This window comes from Aristolochia californica, unplaced genomic scaffold (assembly GCF_029961685.1).
Source record: "Aristolochia californica isolate CCGP_79_NKW_82.1479 unplaced genomic scaffold, dmAriCali1.0.hap1 SCAF_11, whole genome shotgun sequence".
Classification (NCBI taxonomy): domain Eukaryota; kingdom Viridiplantae; phylum Streptophyta; class Magnoliopsida; order Piperales; family Aristolochiaceae; genus Aristolochia; species Aristolochia californica.
Genome location: NW_027181782.1, coordinates 749,909 through 767,526, shown reverse-complemented (window position 1 = coordinate 767,526; position 17,618 = coordinate 749,909). Strand labels below are relative to the sequence as shown.

The 17,618-nt window shown below is 38.7% G+C and overlaps 3 protein-coding genes across 4 annotated transcripts; all 3 read left to right on the top strand.

The window, feature by feature from the left end:
- Positions 1-237: 237 nt before the first annotated feature.
- Positions 238-5,030, top strand: LOC137944370 (rRNA-processing protein utp23-like). Its single transcript, XM_068790033.1, has 5 exons — positions 238-520; positions 1,824-2,314; positions 3,115-3,393; positions 3,866-3,928; positions 4,644-5,030. Exons 2-5 carry the CDS (start codon positions 1,919-1,921, stop codon positions 4,731-4,733), a joined length of 828 nt encoding a protein of 275 aa, XP_068646134.1. The 5' UTR covers positions 238-520; positions 1,824-1,918; the 3' UTR covers positions 4,734-5,030.
- Positions 5,031-10,761: 5,731 nt separating this feature from the next.
- LOC137944476 (probable polygalacturonase At3g15720) lies at positions 10,762-13,704 on the top strand. The gene is made up of 10 exons (XM_068790160.1): positions 10,762-10,773; positions 10,993-11,109; positions 11,255-11,392; positions 11,588-11,746; positions 11,900-11,929; positions 12,580-12,787; positions 12,887-12,968; positions 13,039-13,135; positions 13,283-13,387; positions 13,474-13,704. The coding sequence occupies exons 1-10, from the start codon at positions 10,762-10,764 to the stop codon at positions 13,702-13,704; spliced, it is 1,179 nt and encodes a 392-aa protein (XP_068646261.1).
- Positions 13,705-14,877: 1,173 nt separating this feature from the next.
- On the top strand, positions 14,878-17,618 carry LOC137944866 (probable polygalacturonase At3g15720). Of its 2 annotated transcripts, none has more exons than XM_068790646.1 (10): positions 14,878-14,924; positions 15,130-15,237; positions 15,419-15,556; positions 15,751-15,912; positions 16,069-16,098; positions 16,186-16,393; positions 16,472-16,553; positions 16,676-16,772; positions 16,873-16,977; positions 17,169-17,618. In XM_068790646.1, exons 1-10 carry the CDS (start codon positions 14,913-14,915, stop codon positions 17,397-17,399), a joined length of 1,173 nt encoding a protein of 390 aa, XP_068646747.1. In that variant the 5' UTR covers positions 14,878-14,912; the 3' UTR covers positions 17,400-17,618. The 2 variants fall into 2 exon arrangements, with proteins under 2 accessions (XP_068646747.1, XP_068646748.1); XM_068790647.1 differs by having other exon boundaries at positions 14,900-14,924; positions 15,133-15,237.

Sequence of the window (17,618 nt, the reverse complement as noted above, 5' to 3'; positions counted from 1 at the left end):
GCCCAATAAAGCCTCAAATGGCTTCACAAATGCTTGTGGGCAGTGCTTTTGTTCATGCGTAAGTCACTGTGTGATGTAAAATCAACCAAATAAAATCAATTTGAATAGAAAAGGATTCAAAGGGCCAGAGAAGAGCCAAACACAGTTGAACTCATTATGCCTCTTGTATCTTCTACAGTATGCACTAGTAATAATTGAAGGTAGGTTTTCCTTGGTTAGAACAAAACTGATGGGTAAAATCTGATACATTTCGGCCGATAGTGAAACATTAAGGCCGATACGCCCCTCCCTTGCCCAAATTTCCGGACAGGATGTCGAGAAACGGAAAAATCGTCTAAAATCGAATAACAGAAGCTTCAGACAAAAACGCCCCCGACTTCTCTATAGAGCTGCTGCTTTCCCTCTGCACCCCATCAAACCGACGAAGCTCCCACGGACCCTCGCCACTCTGCCGCCACGGTAGCGGGAACGCCAACCGTCCACCGAGAGCAGTCAGACATCTTCTCCGTCCCCCACGTTGGTAAACTCTCCTTTCCTCTCTCTCTCTCTCTCTCTCTCTCTCTCGTATCATTGCAGTAATATTTAGTCCACGGAAGGGATTGATTTGTTCTCTCTGTTTAGTTATGTACTTGCGGCATTATTGTGTTTGAGAAAACTAGTGATGTTAAGCCGAACTTTCCAATATTAAGCTTTTTTCGTATTTGTAAACTATTTGGGTCTGTTAATTAGCGTGGTAACGATGGTTTTGTTTTCAAAACTGTTGTTTTGGAATTGTATTTTGATTTGGTTATCTATTTTTCTCTTTGCTAATCATGATTGTTTGGCAAAAGTTGTGAGTTATGTGCAACTGTGTGGAGAAGCTTTTCTTTTCTTTTTTTTTACTACCACTGTAGTTTTTGTGTCATTTGTAGTTCGTTTTCAGTATGATGGTCGTTTGAGATTGACCAGGTGGTTTACTGACATAAAAATCGATTTTTGCTCAAGTGCTTTGTTGACATTATCTTTTATGATGGTGTGGTCTTTTCACATAAAACGGGAGCAATTCTTGTGTGCTATTATGTGGTCCATGTAGCAAGTTCATCTTGAAACCACAACACTTAAGTTCCTGTGTTATCTTTTTGGTTGATTTTATCAAGTATTCTTCTGAGAATTCAGTATCTGCTTTACTTGTTCGATTTGAGCAGAGAGTAATTTAATTGGTTTGCTTTCCTCATACTCATGCTAGATGGAGATTATTTGGTGTGTTTTTTTGAGTTATTGGAAGCAGGTCTCAATTGCATTCTTTCAAATTATCTCAGGTTCATTTACTTCTTTACTCAAGAGTATTTTTTATCTTTTAATCATATCTCCTACAAAATTTTATTTGTCCATTGCAAACTTTATGATGTTGAAGTTCTTACTTGAGAGTTTTTAATAAGCTAGACTTGTTTATCGTACTTGGTTGGGGCAACAACAGTTGAGTTGGAGGCTCAGCAACCTTGATTTTTAATCTTCTTGGAAAATTGAACCAGTGCATTTGTAAGTGAAAGTAAAGCTACATAGAAGAGGACACTGCTTGTAATAGTAAGAGGAATATTTTATATGCCTTTAGAAAGGTTGTCTTCATCAATGAGTTTAATAGAGGACATTGAGAAGTTAGTGGAACCATAACTTACCGCACATTTTGAATGCCAACTCATTAGTCTGTAATCATTATGATTTGCATGACTGTTTACTTGTCCTGTTAGTTAAGCAAATTTTTATGTTTGCATTGATACCTTTTGACTTCTTTAGATTCTTATTTTGTTTATAAGTTTTATCAAAATTTTGTTACGAATTTGCAGTCTGGAATTACTGAACTGCCAGTAAGTTTTGATTGGGTAAAGTCCAATTTAGTCGAGGATAGATCACCTGAAGAAACTAAAAAGAGGAAGAGAAAATGAGGGTTAAGAAGCAGAAGCGCCACCGTAAGACTGTGAGATTCTACACTGCATGCTTCGGTTTCAGGGAGCCTTTCAAGGTCCTCTGTGATGGAACATTCATTCACCACCTCCTTATTCACCAGCTTCTACCAGCTGACCAGTTCCTTTCCAATCTCCTGGGAGGACCAACCAAACTCTTTGCTTCCCACTGCATCGTTGCTGAGTTGAAAAGCCTTGGTGACACATATTCTGACGCTCTTCGAGCAGCACGTGAGCTACCAATGGCTCGTTGTGAGCATGTTGGTCACCGAAAGAGTGGTTCTGGCTGTATTCAAGACATTATTGGTGAAAACAACTCAGAGCATTTTTTTCTTGCCACTCAAGATGTTGAGCTTCGCACGGAACTTCGAGAGGTAATGGCGATGATATTGAGAAATGAAATGGTTTAAGCATTTCTCTTGCTGTTATCTTAGGTATGCAGCACCGAATGTTGTTCTTGGTGATGTGCATCTGAAGGTTAATGATAGTTTACTGATTTTTTTTCAAGTTGGAATCATTTTAAGTCTCTGAAAGTACCTACTTTTTTGGAGTGATAGATGTTCTGTTGAAATCTCTGCGAATTTTAAAGCTTTGAACTAGTTTTGGAGCTCTCTAATATTTGTCAACATAAAGGCTCAAAACAGTATAAATGAAAACTTCAGTTCAATTTGTTTGTGAATTAAACCTATGTATCATACATCATCAGTGCTTTGGATGCTATGGTTCTTGTCACTAAAAGAACCAAAAAAAAAGAAGAAAAGGATTCTGTTATTCTTCATTAGTTGTTACTCTTAAAGACAACTGATACATCTCACATAGACCATGAGGTTTATGCATGATGATTGTATTGCATGACAATTGTATTTTAGTTTCTTTTGTATGTTTTTTTTATTTTGTGGCCCACAATCCTTGCTGGTTTCTCTTTGCTGAATTGTATCTTTTGTACTTTCTACTCCTTCCTCTTCTCCTAATGACATTCTCATCATTTTCAAAAACAAAAGGCTAACGGTTATGAACAATCTATTGTCAGTTTCTTATCATGTGTCAACAGGAAATCAGTTTGAATGAAGCTCTCTTAGCTTTCTTCAAGCTGGAATCCCACCCAAATTTTGGGCCTTCGTGACATTTTCATTTCTTAAATTGATGAAAACTAATATTTTTTTTATGAGGACAGATTCCAGGTCTACCATTGATATATGGTCTAAGAAACGCCTTATTCCTTGAGCCACCTTCCACTTCTAATCGCCAATATGTTAAGTCAAATGAAGAGGAGCGTCTACATGTGACTGAGTTGGAGTGTAAAATGTTAAATAAGCAGAGCAGAAGGAATTTATCAGTAATCCAGCCTGCAGAAGAGCCTTCTGATGTGAGTGAAGTGTTGAAACAAGACAAAACTAAGAAAGCACTTCTGGGTGTGGCAGATAAAGTTAGATTCAAAAGAAATAAAGCAAAGGTTTGTAATTGGAACTGCTTTTACTTGTGTCTTTTTAGTTATGCTCTTGGTTTTCTCTTTTCTATATTTGACATTTTATGTTTCTCTCTTTGCATGTTGAGGAGTTAAAGAAAGGTAGCATGATGACTTGCTTCATGAAGAATTACGTAGTACTGTAGATCATTAGATTATAGTCTAGTCTGGGACTTGGTTTTCTCTGGATTTTACCATACTATACAGTATGCTGTGCTGTAATTTCAGGAAATGCTGGTTTTGTTATTTTACTGAGGTGTTTTGAACTTAAAAAATCTTTGAAAACAACTCTAGTTGACAAAACTAGTTCAAAAGACGTTTCCCATGTGGTTGAACGTTGCCATTGGCAAGCCAAGCTTTTATTAACCTTGGCTCCCTCATCCACCATCAAATTGCTTATTGAAAAGCTTGACATAGTGAGTTTTTCCCTGGAAAGATGACATTTGACTTTGTGTTGTAGGGCCCAAATCCGCTTTCAGTTAAAAAGAAGAGCAGGGCATGTCCTCCAGTTCCTCAAAATCAGGTTTGTCATTAGTGCTTATATCATTTATCTTACCATCTAGCTCTGTCATTCCTCAAGATGAAAGAATATGGACATTGAGCTTTTCTCCACATTGCATTATAACATATTGTTTTTTCTCTTTTCAGTGCATTTGCCAGATCCAGATCCAATTAAAAATAAGTATCTAGTTTCACTGGCCAATTCAGACATTGGACCTTGTTTGCCCACCCTGTTTTATCTAGTATCAGATTTTCAAAAATATCTGAACCAACCTGGGAAATTATACTAAAAAAATGTCATGAATAAAATTTTATAATTGTCTTTTGGAATTCTTAAAGACAAAAGTCTTTTAGAGTACTTTGAATAGTATAATTTCACATTTGTAGATTTTAAACTTATTAAAAATAAAGCAACTGAAAGTCCAGCAACTAATGCTGCATTAGGTATCAATGGGTACCATTCACCCTGATATAAATAAATGTTTTTAACCAGTTTTGGACAGTTAGAACTAGGGAAGATCCAAGTCCATGTCCAAGTGATGCCAAATTAGACATGGAATGCTGCCCATGGATTGAGTTAAACAAAAGATAGGTCTAATACATATGAAAGTTGATTAAATTGTCACTGAACAGCAGTTTCACCTTTATCTGCCAAGTTCGAAATTCTCTTTGTCAGCCATCAAATAAGAACATTTATTTTGTGGGTTCCTTACATCCATGTGTGATTGTGAATGTAGGGTGGTGAAGCAGGAGAAGCAGTGAAGAAGAGGAACAGGAAAAGGAAGAGGAGCCACAAGAAGAGCAACGCGGGTGAGAGCAACAGCTGAGAACATTGTCCGGCACTACTCTTGAAAGTTTTTGTTGCAGTGGATTTTCCGCTTCAATTATACTTGACCCACTACTGCTTATCTTAAAGTTGTTGTCTTCAGTAATCAGTCAACTTGATCAGGATTGAAAATCTTAACTGGTTTTGGAAATATTAAGCCTTTCAAGGGTTTGAATTGCCTTCTCAGCCATTGGTGATGCTGAAAATGAGAGGAATTGAACTCTTTGTGGTTGCCAATTTAACAACAACTGATTACAAACTCTTTGAATATTGCATTTGTATATGCATGTTCTTGTAAAATGGTATTCAAGTAAGATTGCAAAACCCTAGTTATTTACTAGTTAACTTTAGTTAACTCTAAAATATATTAACACTGTCATTAAATTGCATTGGTTAATTCTAATTATCGTAACGATTTAAAAGACGAAAAGGCCCTTACGAAAGTATATTATGATTTATACATATTTTTGGGCACAACCCCCTCCCCATTGTTTTGATAGAAGGAGAGGGGAAAGCAAGCATCCCATCCCGTTCTTTGTGGTACCAGGGAGAGGTTGAACTCTCTCCTCTATGTTGGAATAGAATGATCTAACCTTTGTTCCAACTGAGAAGAGAGGGAGAAGGATTACCATCCAACTTGGAAATTCTACACCATATATGCAAGAGCATCCTTAATATAAAAATGGGAAGGGGGCCTCCCCTCTCCTGTGAGAACCTCTCATAGACAAGAGGAGAAGAAAACTGATAGATACCCCTCTTCATGGGGGAGGATTGGAAATAGATCCCACCTAGCCTAATTTTATTTATTTTTATACAATAAAATATTTTAAAATATAAAAATGGGAATTTCACTTAAATACCCATTTAAAATAAAATGTTTTTAAAAATACCGACGTCATCAAAATATTTCTAAAACTACCCAACTTTGACCGGTCAAATGCCTATGTGTGCAGTCAAAAGCGACACATAAGCTTTGACTGCTTATGTGTTGCCACGTCATCTGTGCAGTAAACATAGACCGATACGTCGTCTGCCACGTCATTATTTTACCATGTCATCTGCCACGTAAGCTGACACGTCATTAAATATTTTTTTAAAAAAATAAAAAAATCAGATACATTTTTTATTACCTAATATCTACAATATTGGACATTCATCTTTGGGAAAAGTAATAAATGTTATGTCTCGAAGCCTAAAAATTATTTTAGAGTTTAAAAATAAAATTTATTTGTATAATTTTTATCATATTATTTACAAAATAATAAATTATTAAAAATATATATTAGTTAATTAAAAATCTTACAACACCTTTTATTATCAATTAAAAATATTTATTAACTGAAAAAATATAAAAAATTTACTTGAGTTTAAAAAATAAATGTACCGGTACACTTTTTATTACCTTATAGTTAAAAATAATAAGTTATAAAAAATCTTACTCTTACCATTTTAACACCTTTTTATTATCGATTTAAAATTTATTTTAATAAAAAAATTTGAAATTTTTAGTTTTAAGTTTAAAAATCAAATTTATCAATACGTTTTTTTTCAAATTTATTTTTACCTTATATTTAAAATAATTTAAAATAAAATAAATATATAATTAATTAAAAAAATTTACTCTTACTAATTTAATATATTTTATTATAGATTTAAAATATTTTTTAATTTTAAATTTTTTAATTTTTTAATTTTTTGAGAGGGGGGCGTCGAGGGCGAAGTCTGAGGCTGAGCGGTGGGGAGCGGCGGCAGCAGGCACTGCGAGAGGGGACAGGAGTGTTGGAAATAATCGACGCTCGTCTCTTACGGAAAATTTAAACTCTCTCTCGGGACAACGAAGCTCTCTGAACTTTCGTTTTATTTCTGGATTATAGATTACATAGTTTAAGGTCTTATTTATAGACATTTGGATTTAATCGGCACCGCATACACCTTTCATCGTTGCCGAACACGTTCACTGGTTCTACCGTCTTCCTTGCCAGCGCATTGTGCTTGCCAACCTCCTTTGCCGACTTCCTTGCCAGTGCATGGTATTTGCCGACCTCTCTTGCCAGCACACTGAAAATCCGAACATTCTTTTTGCTGGATCAAGGTTATGATCCAACACTCCCCCTTAAACTTGATCCTATAACTCCAAATAGATTCCTTAATCTACTGAAGTCTTTGCTTTCTTTTGTAATAAATTTGCAATGTTCCTTGGAGTTGTTTGATCATCATTTCTGTCCAAGTCTTTGGTTTCTTTCATCATCACGATGATATGTGGAGTATCTTCTCACATATCCTTAACTTTTCATCATTTCTTTAAAGACAACTGCTACTCCGAACTAGTCTCAGTTGCATTCATAAGGATTCGAACTCACCTCTAGGAGAGGGACCTTCTTCTCGACTCCTTCATAAGAGGTTTGCAACTTCTTCTACGCCTCTCTGGCGGAGGTTGCACTTACACCATCATCTAATCCTTCATAGATGAGGTAGAGAACTTCTTTTATCTCTCTTTCTTGAATCCTTCAAAACTGTCTTCTGCTCTTGTGTAAGAGCATATTCTCATTCTCTTTCTGGCTTCCTAATCTTGCTAAAGCCTTCTTTTAACGATGTTTCAAACATCATATGCTCCAAAACGAGCCTTCATCTTGATACTCCAGTTATCGTAATTGTTTCTAAGTGTCAACACTTGGAAATGTACTTGCCATATGTCGATCTATGACCTACGAACGTTCTCGTAGTCGGTTGCTACTCTAGGCAAAGAAAACACTTTGAAAAAGGCACATATGGTCTTGACACGTGTCAGACCTAAATACACTGTGGAACTCTGGCTAGCTACCAACTCAGGGCAAAGTGTACGTATACTAGCTTCTACTCTTGTTGGGGCCCACATGGAACCAACAAATTGACCCTTCGGATCCGGACCCACTATCTGGGCATCCTCCTTCTTCTCTCCTTCGCTTTAGATGTCGTCTCATTCAGCTTCGTGTTCTCCATCTTTGAACTCCTCGACAGCATCTTCACCTTTCTTGGAAGCATGCTCGATACTGTCCAGGAAGGTGCTATCTGGGTGTTTGCCAGACTCTTCCTTCATACCGAGGCCTCCCGATATCTTCTCCTTAGGAGCCTTACTCTTTTTCTCCTTCCGGACCTCTTCCGGGTTTTCCTCCTCCTCGTCCTTCTTGTCTTCCTTTTCAGCATAATGGTTCTCATTAGATCTCTTTGACAAACTAGCAGTCACTTCTGCTTGTGACCACTCTTTGGCCATACCCATCTTGCTCATCACCGTCCTCTTCGCCAGCCCGTGGATCGGCTCCTGCAGGTCCTCAATCTTCCTGCTCAGAGAACAGACCCGGTGATCGTCCTACATCTCCGGATCTCTGTAAGCGTTCTAGTCAAACCATGTTTCTCTCGTTTGAGAACAGCATTGTCAAGACAGAGAAATTTTTCCCCTTCGACGACCCGTCCTTGGTAGCTTCCACCAGCGACAGCATCGCGCCACACGCCCTGATTGACAACTGGTTCTCCTCGATCAGTGACAGATTCAGTAGAGAGGACGATTTTGGCACTTATCAAACCGAAGCCCTCGAAAATACGAATCCAACGCCTCCAAAATCACCCCGATCGGATGTGGGATGAGTTTCTAGAAGCCTCCAGAAACTTACTGAGTCAACTCAGCGAATTGAACTGGCCGAATTCAAGCCAGGTCGGACGAGTCTGTCCGTGCGCACCTTGGCGCTTTGGATGGACAAGTTGAGCCTAACGAGTCGAGCGTGCGGGACGAGTCGCCGAACGAGCTGAAATCGGGACGAGTCAACCCGGAACTTAAAAAACAAATTTTAAAAACTCACCCGCTCTTCGTCTTCCTCCTTCGGCCGAAAAACAGAGACGTCGTCGTCTCTGTTTCTAGATTTTCTTCCGCCGGAAAATCCTTCCACCGGAGACGTCTTCTCGCCGGAATTTTGGCAACGTAACCTTCGGAAATTATTTCCGACCAGCTCTGATACCACTGTTGGAAATAATCGACGCTCGTCTCTTACGGAAAATTTAAACTCTTTCTCGGGACAACGAAGCTCTCTGAACTTTTGTTTTATTTCTGGATTATAGATTACATAGTTTAAGGTCTTATTTATAGACATTTGGATTTAATTGGCACCGCATACACCTTTCATCGTTGCTGAACACGTTCACTGGTTCTACCGTCTTCCTTGCCAGCGCATTGTGCTTGCCGACCTCCTTTGCCGACTTCCTTGCCAGCGCATGGTATTTGCCGACCTCTCTTGCCAGCACACTGAAAATCCGAACATTCCTTTTACTGGATCAAGGTTATGATCCAACAAGGAGAGGGGGGAGAGGAGAGGAGAGGAGAGGAGAGGGGAGAGGAGAGGGGAGAGGGGGGGAGAGGAGAGGAGAGGAGAGGAGGCCGAGGCTGAGCGACGGTAGCGAGAAGAGAGAGGCCGAGGCCGAGTGGCGGTGAGAGGGCGAGAGGAGAGGGGGAAAGAGGAGAGGAGAGGAGGTCAAGGCCACGCGACGACAGCGAGAGGAGAGACGGCAAGGCCAGAGGAGGCCGAGGCAAAGCGGCGGCGAGAGGGCGAGAGGAGAGTGGGTGAGAGGAGAGGAGAGGGGGCGAGAGGAGAGGAGAGGAGGCCGAGGCAAAGCGGCGCCGAGAGGGCTAGAGGAGAGGGGGCGAGAGGAGAGGAGAGGAGGCCGAGCGGCGGCGGCGAGAGGGCTAGAGGAGAGGGGGCGAGAGGGCGAGAGGAGAGAGGGCGAGAGGAGAGGAGGCCGAGCGGGGCGGCGAGAGGGTGAGAGGAGAGAGAAAGATGGGAGGGGACACATAAGATATTTAAAATAAATTATTTCGAAATACTATGCGGTGGAATACAGTGAGGATTATTTAATTTTTATTTAATGACGTGTCAGCTTACGTGGCAGATGACATGGTAAAATAATGACATGGCAGATGATGTGTCGATCTATGTTTACTGCACAGATGACGTGGCAACACGTAAGCAGTCAAAGCTTATGTTTCGCTTTTGACTGCACACATAGGCATTTGACTGGTCAAAGTTGGGTAGTTTTAGAAATATTTTGATGACGTCGGTATTTTTAAAAATATTTTATTTTAAATGGGTATTTAAGTGAAATTCCCATTCCAATAATTTTATTTTTTATAGAGTTAAATTTATAGTAATTTTGGACATAATCATCTAGTAGACCTTAAGTATATAGCCAAATCCGACAATACGACATCTAATGGAGCTGAATCGGACAATTTTTAGAATCAAATGTAGCATTAGTAATGCAAAATATAAGCTAAATCTCACAAAGGGGCATATACATCTAAAACAACATCTTACCTGACTAACAAATTTTTTTAAAAAAAATTGCGTTACAGTACTCCTACTAAAGCTTCTTTGTAATCTAAAACCAAGTTCTTCTATTTTAGAGGATGAAAAGGCTTAGACAATGAAGAATTCCATTTATACCAAAGCATGAACTATAACATTCTTTAGCCATTGCTGCAAAGGATTAAACTAAGCAAGTAATCTCTTTAATTCCAGCATTCTTTTGCAATGCCAAATGGAGAAGTTAACAAAAGCTCTAATGACTTGTTGGAGAAGTCATCTCCATCAATTGTTGTCATTGCATTTATAACAGACAGTAAACTTTGGAGTTTTTAGTTATTACTGTGAAGGATTAGATTAAGCAAGTCCATTATTTTCAAGCTCTCTTTAATCCAAGCATCCCTTTGCAAGCCAAATGGAGAAACTTAGGCTCTTATGAGTTGTAGGAGAACTCATCTCCATCGGTTGCTTGGCAGCTCATGAACTGTTTTGACTTATGACAGCTCCAAGTTGCTTTCATTAGCTACAAAATTGAATCTTTAACTTTTAAATCATGCATGTTCTTCTCTGGTGAGGTTATTCCATGAGCTGTTTGGAATCCTAATTAAAAATTATTTTGCTATAAAACTGGCTTATGTGATGCCCATCCAAGACACCCACTTGTTTTCTCATTCATAGAGTGTAGAGAAGCAGTTCAGGCAAATGGGTGTTGGGGTAAGAAGTTACTTTTTTTCTTTTAGTTTTCTGTTTATTCATTTCATAGATCTACAAATGTGGGCATATCGAAATGATTTTCCAATTTTTTTTTGGAAAATCACTAGCAGGAAAACCCAACTAGAAGCTTTGAAGAAGCAACGAAGAGACCTCCACAATGCTCTATTATTTGTAGTTTTACTCTTTTTAATCATTTTCTTCTGCTTTCATATGATCCAGGCGATTTTCACCATTTTTGTAATCTTAAGTGCCACTCCCTTTGGATCCAGCCAATCTAATCAGTTCAGTGTCATCAATTTTGGAGCAGTTGGGGATGGTAAAAGGGATGACACCGAAGTATACTTCCTCAAATTACATCCAAATCCAGTTTTTTAGTCCATAAGCCATGTTTAAAAATGACTCCATTTATGAAAGAGTTTGATAATTCTCTTGGGTTTTCTTCTTAAATGAATCTTTGTGCTTGTTCTTATATGATCATCAGGCATTTGAGAAAGCATGGGCAGCTGTTTGTGGTTTTGGAGGATCCAGTTCTACACTACTCATTCCAAGGGGCAAGACATTTCTTGTGAACTCCTATATGTTCACTGGGCAATGCAAAGCTTCAAGAATTTTCTTTAGGGTAAATGACTCTACAACTAAGGTCCCAATAGGATCACTTGTATCTCGACTAGTTGTATCTTGAACTGGTGTTAGACTATAAGGGGTATTTTTGTAATTTTGCTTACAAGATCGTAATGCTTGACTAGTACTATCATCATCAACTCAAGCTTTGTTGTGCTGTGCCTTAGAATTCATGTCCAACATTTGAATGCAGCTTGATGGGAACCTAGTTGCACCTCCTAAGGGCAGCTTGTCTAGCACCAAAGCATGGATAACATTTTACTTGGTGAATTCGCTTACTGTTACCGGATCGGGGCAAATGGATGGTCAAGGTTATTCTTGGTGGCCTAGAGAGTGCTTTGAAAAACCTGAGGTGAGTACCACATCATAGACTAGATTCACAAACTATATTATAAATGTCAATTTGCAGGATGAACAAAATAATGTCCATTAATTTCGCTTCAAATTGTGAACTTCTTAGTTGCTCACAAGATTATGTCTTTTTCTCGATGTTCCTATGCTTCAGGGTTGCCACATTGCCCTAGATCGACCAACTGTAAGTCTTTTAACCGGACTTTCCTTTATAATTACAACAAATGCAAGTGAGCCTATACTCGCAAATTAATATCTAAAATAACAAAATATTCTCAAACAATAACATCAATTTTACTTTATAAGAGCAATGATATTTGTACCTTAAGGGCCAGTGGAACCCACAGAAAAAAAATAAAAATTTGACCATTATTATTCCCAAAAATAGTAAGTGAAAAGGAGAATTTGATAATTATCTCATTTTTTACTAACTATTTTTTAGATTAATAATGGTTAATTTTTCATTTTCTTTTCTTTTCTAGGGGTTCCAAACAGACCCCAAGTGTACATCCAAACTTGTGCGGATCGAAATGGAAGTTAATCTCATCATTAGATTTTTTTAACTCACTCGGCCATCAATGATTGAATCAATCTCTTATATCGGAATGTACTAACATCAATGTGAACTACAAGGTTACAGAAATCATTCTTTTTTTTTTTATAAGTGTTATCAGCTCGAGTTTGTATTGTATAATAGATACAACCACATACCAAGATGAGTAGCTGAGTGATTGGAACCCTAGTTTCAGCTTCCACTATTGCCTTTTCCTTGTTCTCATCAGGGAAAAACAATAATTTTTTAAAGTGATTTTTGGTGTTATTGGGGGGCCAAAGTTGCTGGCCTTTGAGAGCTGCAACGGGCTCGATATCACAGGGTTGAGGTTGATCAATAGCCCAAGAAACCACGTTGTTATTAATGGATGCTACCAGGTCTCCATCTCCGACATCAGCATATCAGCCCCAGAAAAGTCCCCAAACACTGACGGCATAAACATCGGCTCCTCCAGTTTCGTCACAGTCTCGCACTTGAACATTGCATCAGGTTGTTTGGCTCTTACAAACCCCAGAATCTTAGTTTTTTCAGTGCCCTTCTTCTTTCGTTTCTGACCTTCACGCTCATGCTAACGATCTACAACATCAGGGGATGACTGCATCACTTTTCTTCCCGGTGCCAGAAATATTAATGTCAGCCACATCATCTGCAACCCCGGTCATGGAATAAGGTATTTTCTCAATTTAACACAGGCATTTCCACAAACAGTTCTTTATTAGGACCTTAATTCTTCTGTGAAGTGTTGGGAGCATGGAAGTTGGAACAGTGGAGAAGGTGTTTGTGGAGCACTGTACTTTGTCAAACACACTGTATGGAGCGAGGATCAAGACTAAACAAGTAAGAGAGAAAACCCAGAAGAACTGTGCGTCCATTTCTTCTCAGAGATTCATTAGTTTGTACTAGACTCGCTTTGCTATTTCCTGCAGGGAGGGTCTGTCAGAGATTCATTAGTTTGTACTAGACTCGCTTTGCTATTTCCTGCAGGGAGGGTCTGGAAACGTAAGAGACATTCATTTCAAGGATATTCAGATGGAATCAGTTTACTTTCCCATCATCATCAATCAATACTACGAGAGCCCGAGGAACCTAGTAAGTGTTCAATCTCAACTTTTAGAACTGCCCATCACTTCGAAAGGTTTTTCCTGACTTGGGTCGATTTGTTTTTGTGATTGAAGACTTCTGCAGTTAAGATAAGCAATGTGGAATTCAGTGGCATTCGAGGGACAGGAACAGGGAATATTGCAATCGATCTGGCTTGCAGTGAGACTGTTCCGTGCACAGATGTTCGTCTCAGTGGTGTGAACCTCAAATCGGCTTTTCCAAATAAGGGTGTAACCTCTTATTGCCTCAGTGTCCATGGACCTCGATGCTCCGACTGCTCTCCCCAAGTTCCATGCCTGAGTTGAGGAGTACTTTGCATGGTGCTAAGAAGCAAGAAGTTGCATTGGAGGGAGAATGCTCTTTTTACTGTTGCTTTATCACTTAAGATTGGACTAGGTTACATTTTTTATCATGTTACAAAAACTAGTCCAATTTCTAGTTTGATTAATAATATTGATATTATTTTAGTCTCTTTTAAAACTCCTTTGAAGATACCTTCTTTTTACTTAATCAGGACCATCCATTCATGTAAAACCCATATAAATTGATTCGATCATATATTAAGATGTGGTTCAAGTAGTCTTTTAGGCCTTTTCTATACTAAAATTACCAATCACTTAAAACCCCTATTGCTCAATCTTATAGCTTATTTACTTCTCTTAAGATTTATCAAAGTACGACATTTTCCTACTTCACACTCCCCCTCACATCCAAACTTATATATAATGGCCTTGCGATGTGTCGACAACGCATAAACAACCTATCTCTCTGTCTCATGGAGTTTACAATACATAAGTAACTTAAGAATTACACATTGGGCGCTGACTCACACATTCACAATCCCTAGTCTATCTCAAAATGACTAACCACTTAAGAAGTCTATTACTCAACCTTAAGATCTATCAATATAGACTTTTTTTTAGTTCACACCCATCCTCACTTTTATATTACTTCCATTAGTATAATTTGCCCTCTCTTAGGTAAATTTTCTGGCTCATTAGCAACTGGTTGAAAGTATTTGATCTTTTTTAATGCTGGAATTTGAAACTTTGAACTAACTCTCCAACAGTTTCTGAACCTATCTTATCTTCAGCAGTGAAAAAGCTGCATCTTAACAAACAAAGAACCGTGGCATTTATCACTGTTGTTACAGACAGTCAACTCAACTTGTCTAAACGTTTGCAATTAATTGCCTCTCTGATTCCAGCATTTCAGAGTTGTCTCTGACTTCATAAAAAACAGTCATCTCCTCGTGGGTTTACTGTTTGCTGGAAAAGTCATCTCCACGAATCCACTTTCATATACTGCAGAAGTGGTTTTCAACTTTTGATTCAACCTCATCCAGGTAATTAATTCTCTGGGTGCTTCATTTGCTGGAAAGATTATCTTTATCAACAGTTTGGAAGCCCAAAGTAGCTTTAGTCTGCTATAAATATGGCTCAAGTGATGCTTATGCAAGATATCCAGTTAAGATTTCTCATACATAGAGAAGGCCAAGTTCATTAGCAAGCAAATGGGTGTCGTGGTAAGAAGTTTCTTTCTCTCTTCATTTTTTAATGTTCCTCTTCTTGCATTTCTGAACCTTACCCTTGTAGATATCTTGAGAGTCTCAATTCCAGTTTCTTTGTGATCTTCAAAATAAGGCAGTCTTCTGATTTTGCTCTTTCGTTTAAATACTATCTACTGATTCTTATCTCTATCTGCTTTCTTTGTTTCTTTTTACCATGCAGAAGGCTTTCATCATTCTAGTACTCTCAGGCCTAGCTCCCTCCATTTTCGGCCTCTTCAACGTCGTCGACTTTGGAGCAGTTGGGGACGGCAGAACAGACGACACCGAAGTATATTTACTTCTCTTAATCACTTCTAAAAAATAAGTTTTCGTAGTCTATATATAAACCTTGTTTCAAAGGAATATCAGGTGCTTTCTAGTTAAAAATCACTTGCATGCGTGCACCCATGAGAATTTTCTTGGGTTTTTCCTTACTAATGAAATTCTTTCTTGTTTGTGTTCATTTTCAGGCATTTAAGAGGGCTTGGATAGCTACATGTGGTGCTCATGGAGCCTCTTCTACCCTTCATATTCCAAGAGGAAAGACATTTCTTTTGAACACTATTATGTTCACCGGCAAGTGCAATGCATCAAGAATTAACTTCTGGGTAAATGGCTCTGCAAATTACTGAAATGCGGCCGAAAAAAACTAGAAACTAAATTAAGCTTGTAATCTCAAAGCTTGTTTGGGTACTTGTATTCTTATTCACTTACCTTTTAAGGGTATCAAATGTTAGATAAGATACACAAAATGGTCTTGCTAATACTAGATTATCATCACTAAATTTTACCATTGATGCAGCTCCAAGGGAATCTAGTTGCTCCAGCTCGCGGTAGATTGGCTGGCACCGCTTCGTGGATTACATTCTTTGTAGTAGATTCGCTGACAATCACCGGAGGAGGGCAGATGGACGGTCAAGGGTATTCTTGGTGGCCTAAGGAATGCCTAGAAAGGCCTTTTAAGGCAAGCACCCCGTTCTTCTGTCAAGTCTCTAGTCTGGTTTTTTACTCTAATCTAATATTTAAATGGATCAAAGTAGCTATTTCAGTGTGATTTTCAAACCGAACTTCGTACTTGCTGACAATGTTCTTTTGTTTTCTCTGTGTTCCAATGCTCCAGCCCTGCAGCAATGCGCTAGGCCGACCAACTGTAAGTGTTCTAAGCCTGAGTTTTCCCTTCATTAGGTGAAAGCATTCTAATATTCTTTCTTTGTTTCTTGTTGTTCTCGGGCCAAAGTTGATGGCCTTTGAGAGATGCAACATGCTGAATCTTAATAGTGTGAGGCTGGTCAATAGCGCAAGAAACCATGTCACAGTGGATGGATGCAACCAGGTCTCCTTCTCCAATCTCAGAATATCTTCCCCAGGAAACTCCCCAAACACTGATGGCATAAACATCGGCTCCTCAACTAATGTTCAAATCACGAATTCGATCATTGAATCAGGTTGTTTGGCTCTTACGATTCTCACTATTTTATTTGGCATTTGATACTGAAACTCACGTTAATGGGGTCATGCAACAGGGGATGACTGCATCAGTTTTCTTCCAGGGACCTTCAATGTCTCTGTCAGCTACATCAAATGCGGCCCAGGTCATGGAATAAGGTAACTTTCACCCCACCTACATTCCTCAGAAAGGCATTTCCACAAACAGTTCTCTGAGTAGATATTGTAAACATGAAAAATCTCTCATTTTTGCAAATTAAAAATATAAACACATGGTGTAGTATTGGGAGCTTGGAAAGAGGAGAAGTGGAGCAAGTCCATGTGAGTCGTTGTTCTTTCAAAAACACACTATTTGGAGCAAGGATCAAGACTAAACAGGTAGGGAATATGAACTGAAATGAAAGCTTCCATTTTTTCTCAGAGATTGGTTAATGTTTACTTACTCTTCTTTCCATAATGCCATTTCTATTTCCTGCAGGGAGGGTCTGGACATGTTAGGGGGATATCTTTTAGGGACATTCAGATCAACTCAGTGTACTTTCCAATCGATATTGATCAGTACTATCTCAGCAATAGAAACCATGTAAGAGCTCGTTATCCTTTTTAAGTTCAAACTAAAAAGAAACAACCCAGATTGTCTGCGCGTAATAGGAGCTAAAAAAAGAGTTCACACTAGTATTTTGGGATGGTCCTTGAACCTAACTTCTAAAACATTTTTATATAAGATTTCACTGACTTGGGCTGATTTGCTTTTGCATGAAAACTGGAGCGAAGACTTCTGCAATTGCGATAAGTGATGTGGAATTTGAGAACATTATGGGGACATCAACAGGGGATGTGGCTATCAAATTGGCTTGTAGTGAGACTGTTCCATGCACAGATATTCGTCTGGGTAGAGTCAACCTCGTATCAGTCATTCCAAAGAAGCCAACATCCTCTTATTGCCTCAGTGTTCATGGACCCCGTTGCCATGACTGCTGTCCCCAAGTTCCATGTTTGGGATGAAGATTTCTTTTCAGGGTGCTTCGATCAATGGAAAGAAGAAGGAAGAATGATTAGAGGAACATTAGAGCCACCAAGCTAAAAAGTATAAACTAGTCTTTGAATTAGAATAATTTCATCAAGCTCAAGCTTATTATTATTATTATTGGTAACTGAGCTTCATGTACAAGGTTAGTTGTGAATCTTGTTGATGTCTCTCAATTTCATTTCAATAGGATTCAA

What these genes read in the sequence shown, in the direction of transcription:
- LOC137944370 (XM_068790033.1), top strand. Translation starts at nt 1,919, where the DNA reads ATGAGGGTTAAGAAGCAGAAGCGCCACCGTAAGACTGTGAGATTCTAC. An exon ending in TTCGCACGGAACTTCGAGAG is followed by an intron (nt 2,315 to 3,114) that starts GTAATGGCGATG and finishes TTATGAGGACAG; the next exon opens with ATTCCAGGTCTACCATTGAT. An exon ending in TCAAAAGAAATAAAGCAAAG is followed by an intron (nt 3,394 to 3,865) that starts GTTTGTAATTGG and finishes TTTGTGTTGTAG; the next exon opens with GGCCCAAATCCGCTTTCAGT.
- LOC137944476 (XM_068790160.1), top strand. An exon ending in AGTGCTTTGAAAAACCTGAG is followed by an intron (nt 11,747 to 11,899) that starts GTGAGTACCACA and finishes CCTATGCTTCAG; the next exon opens with GGTTGCCACATTGCCCTAGA. An exon ending in AACCCCGGTCATGGAATAAG is followed by an intron (nt 12,969 to 13,038) that starts GTATTTTCTCAA and finishes TCTTCTGTGAAG; the next exon opens with TGTTGGGAGCATGGAAGTTG.
- LOC137944866 (XM_068790646.1), top strand. An exon ending in GCAGAACAGACGACACCGAA is followed by an intron (nt 15,238 to 15,418) that starts GTATATTTACTT and finishes GTTCATTTTCAG; the next exon opens with GCATTTAAGAGGGCTTGGAT. An exon ending in CATCAAGAATTAACTTCTGG is followed by an intron (nt 15,557 to 15,750) that starts GTAAATGGCTCT and finishes CCATTGATGCAG; the next exon opens with CTCCAAGGGAATCTAGTTGC.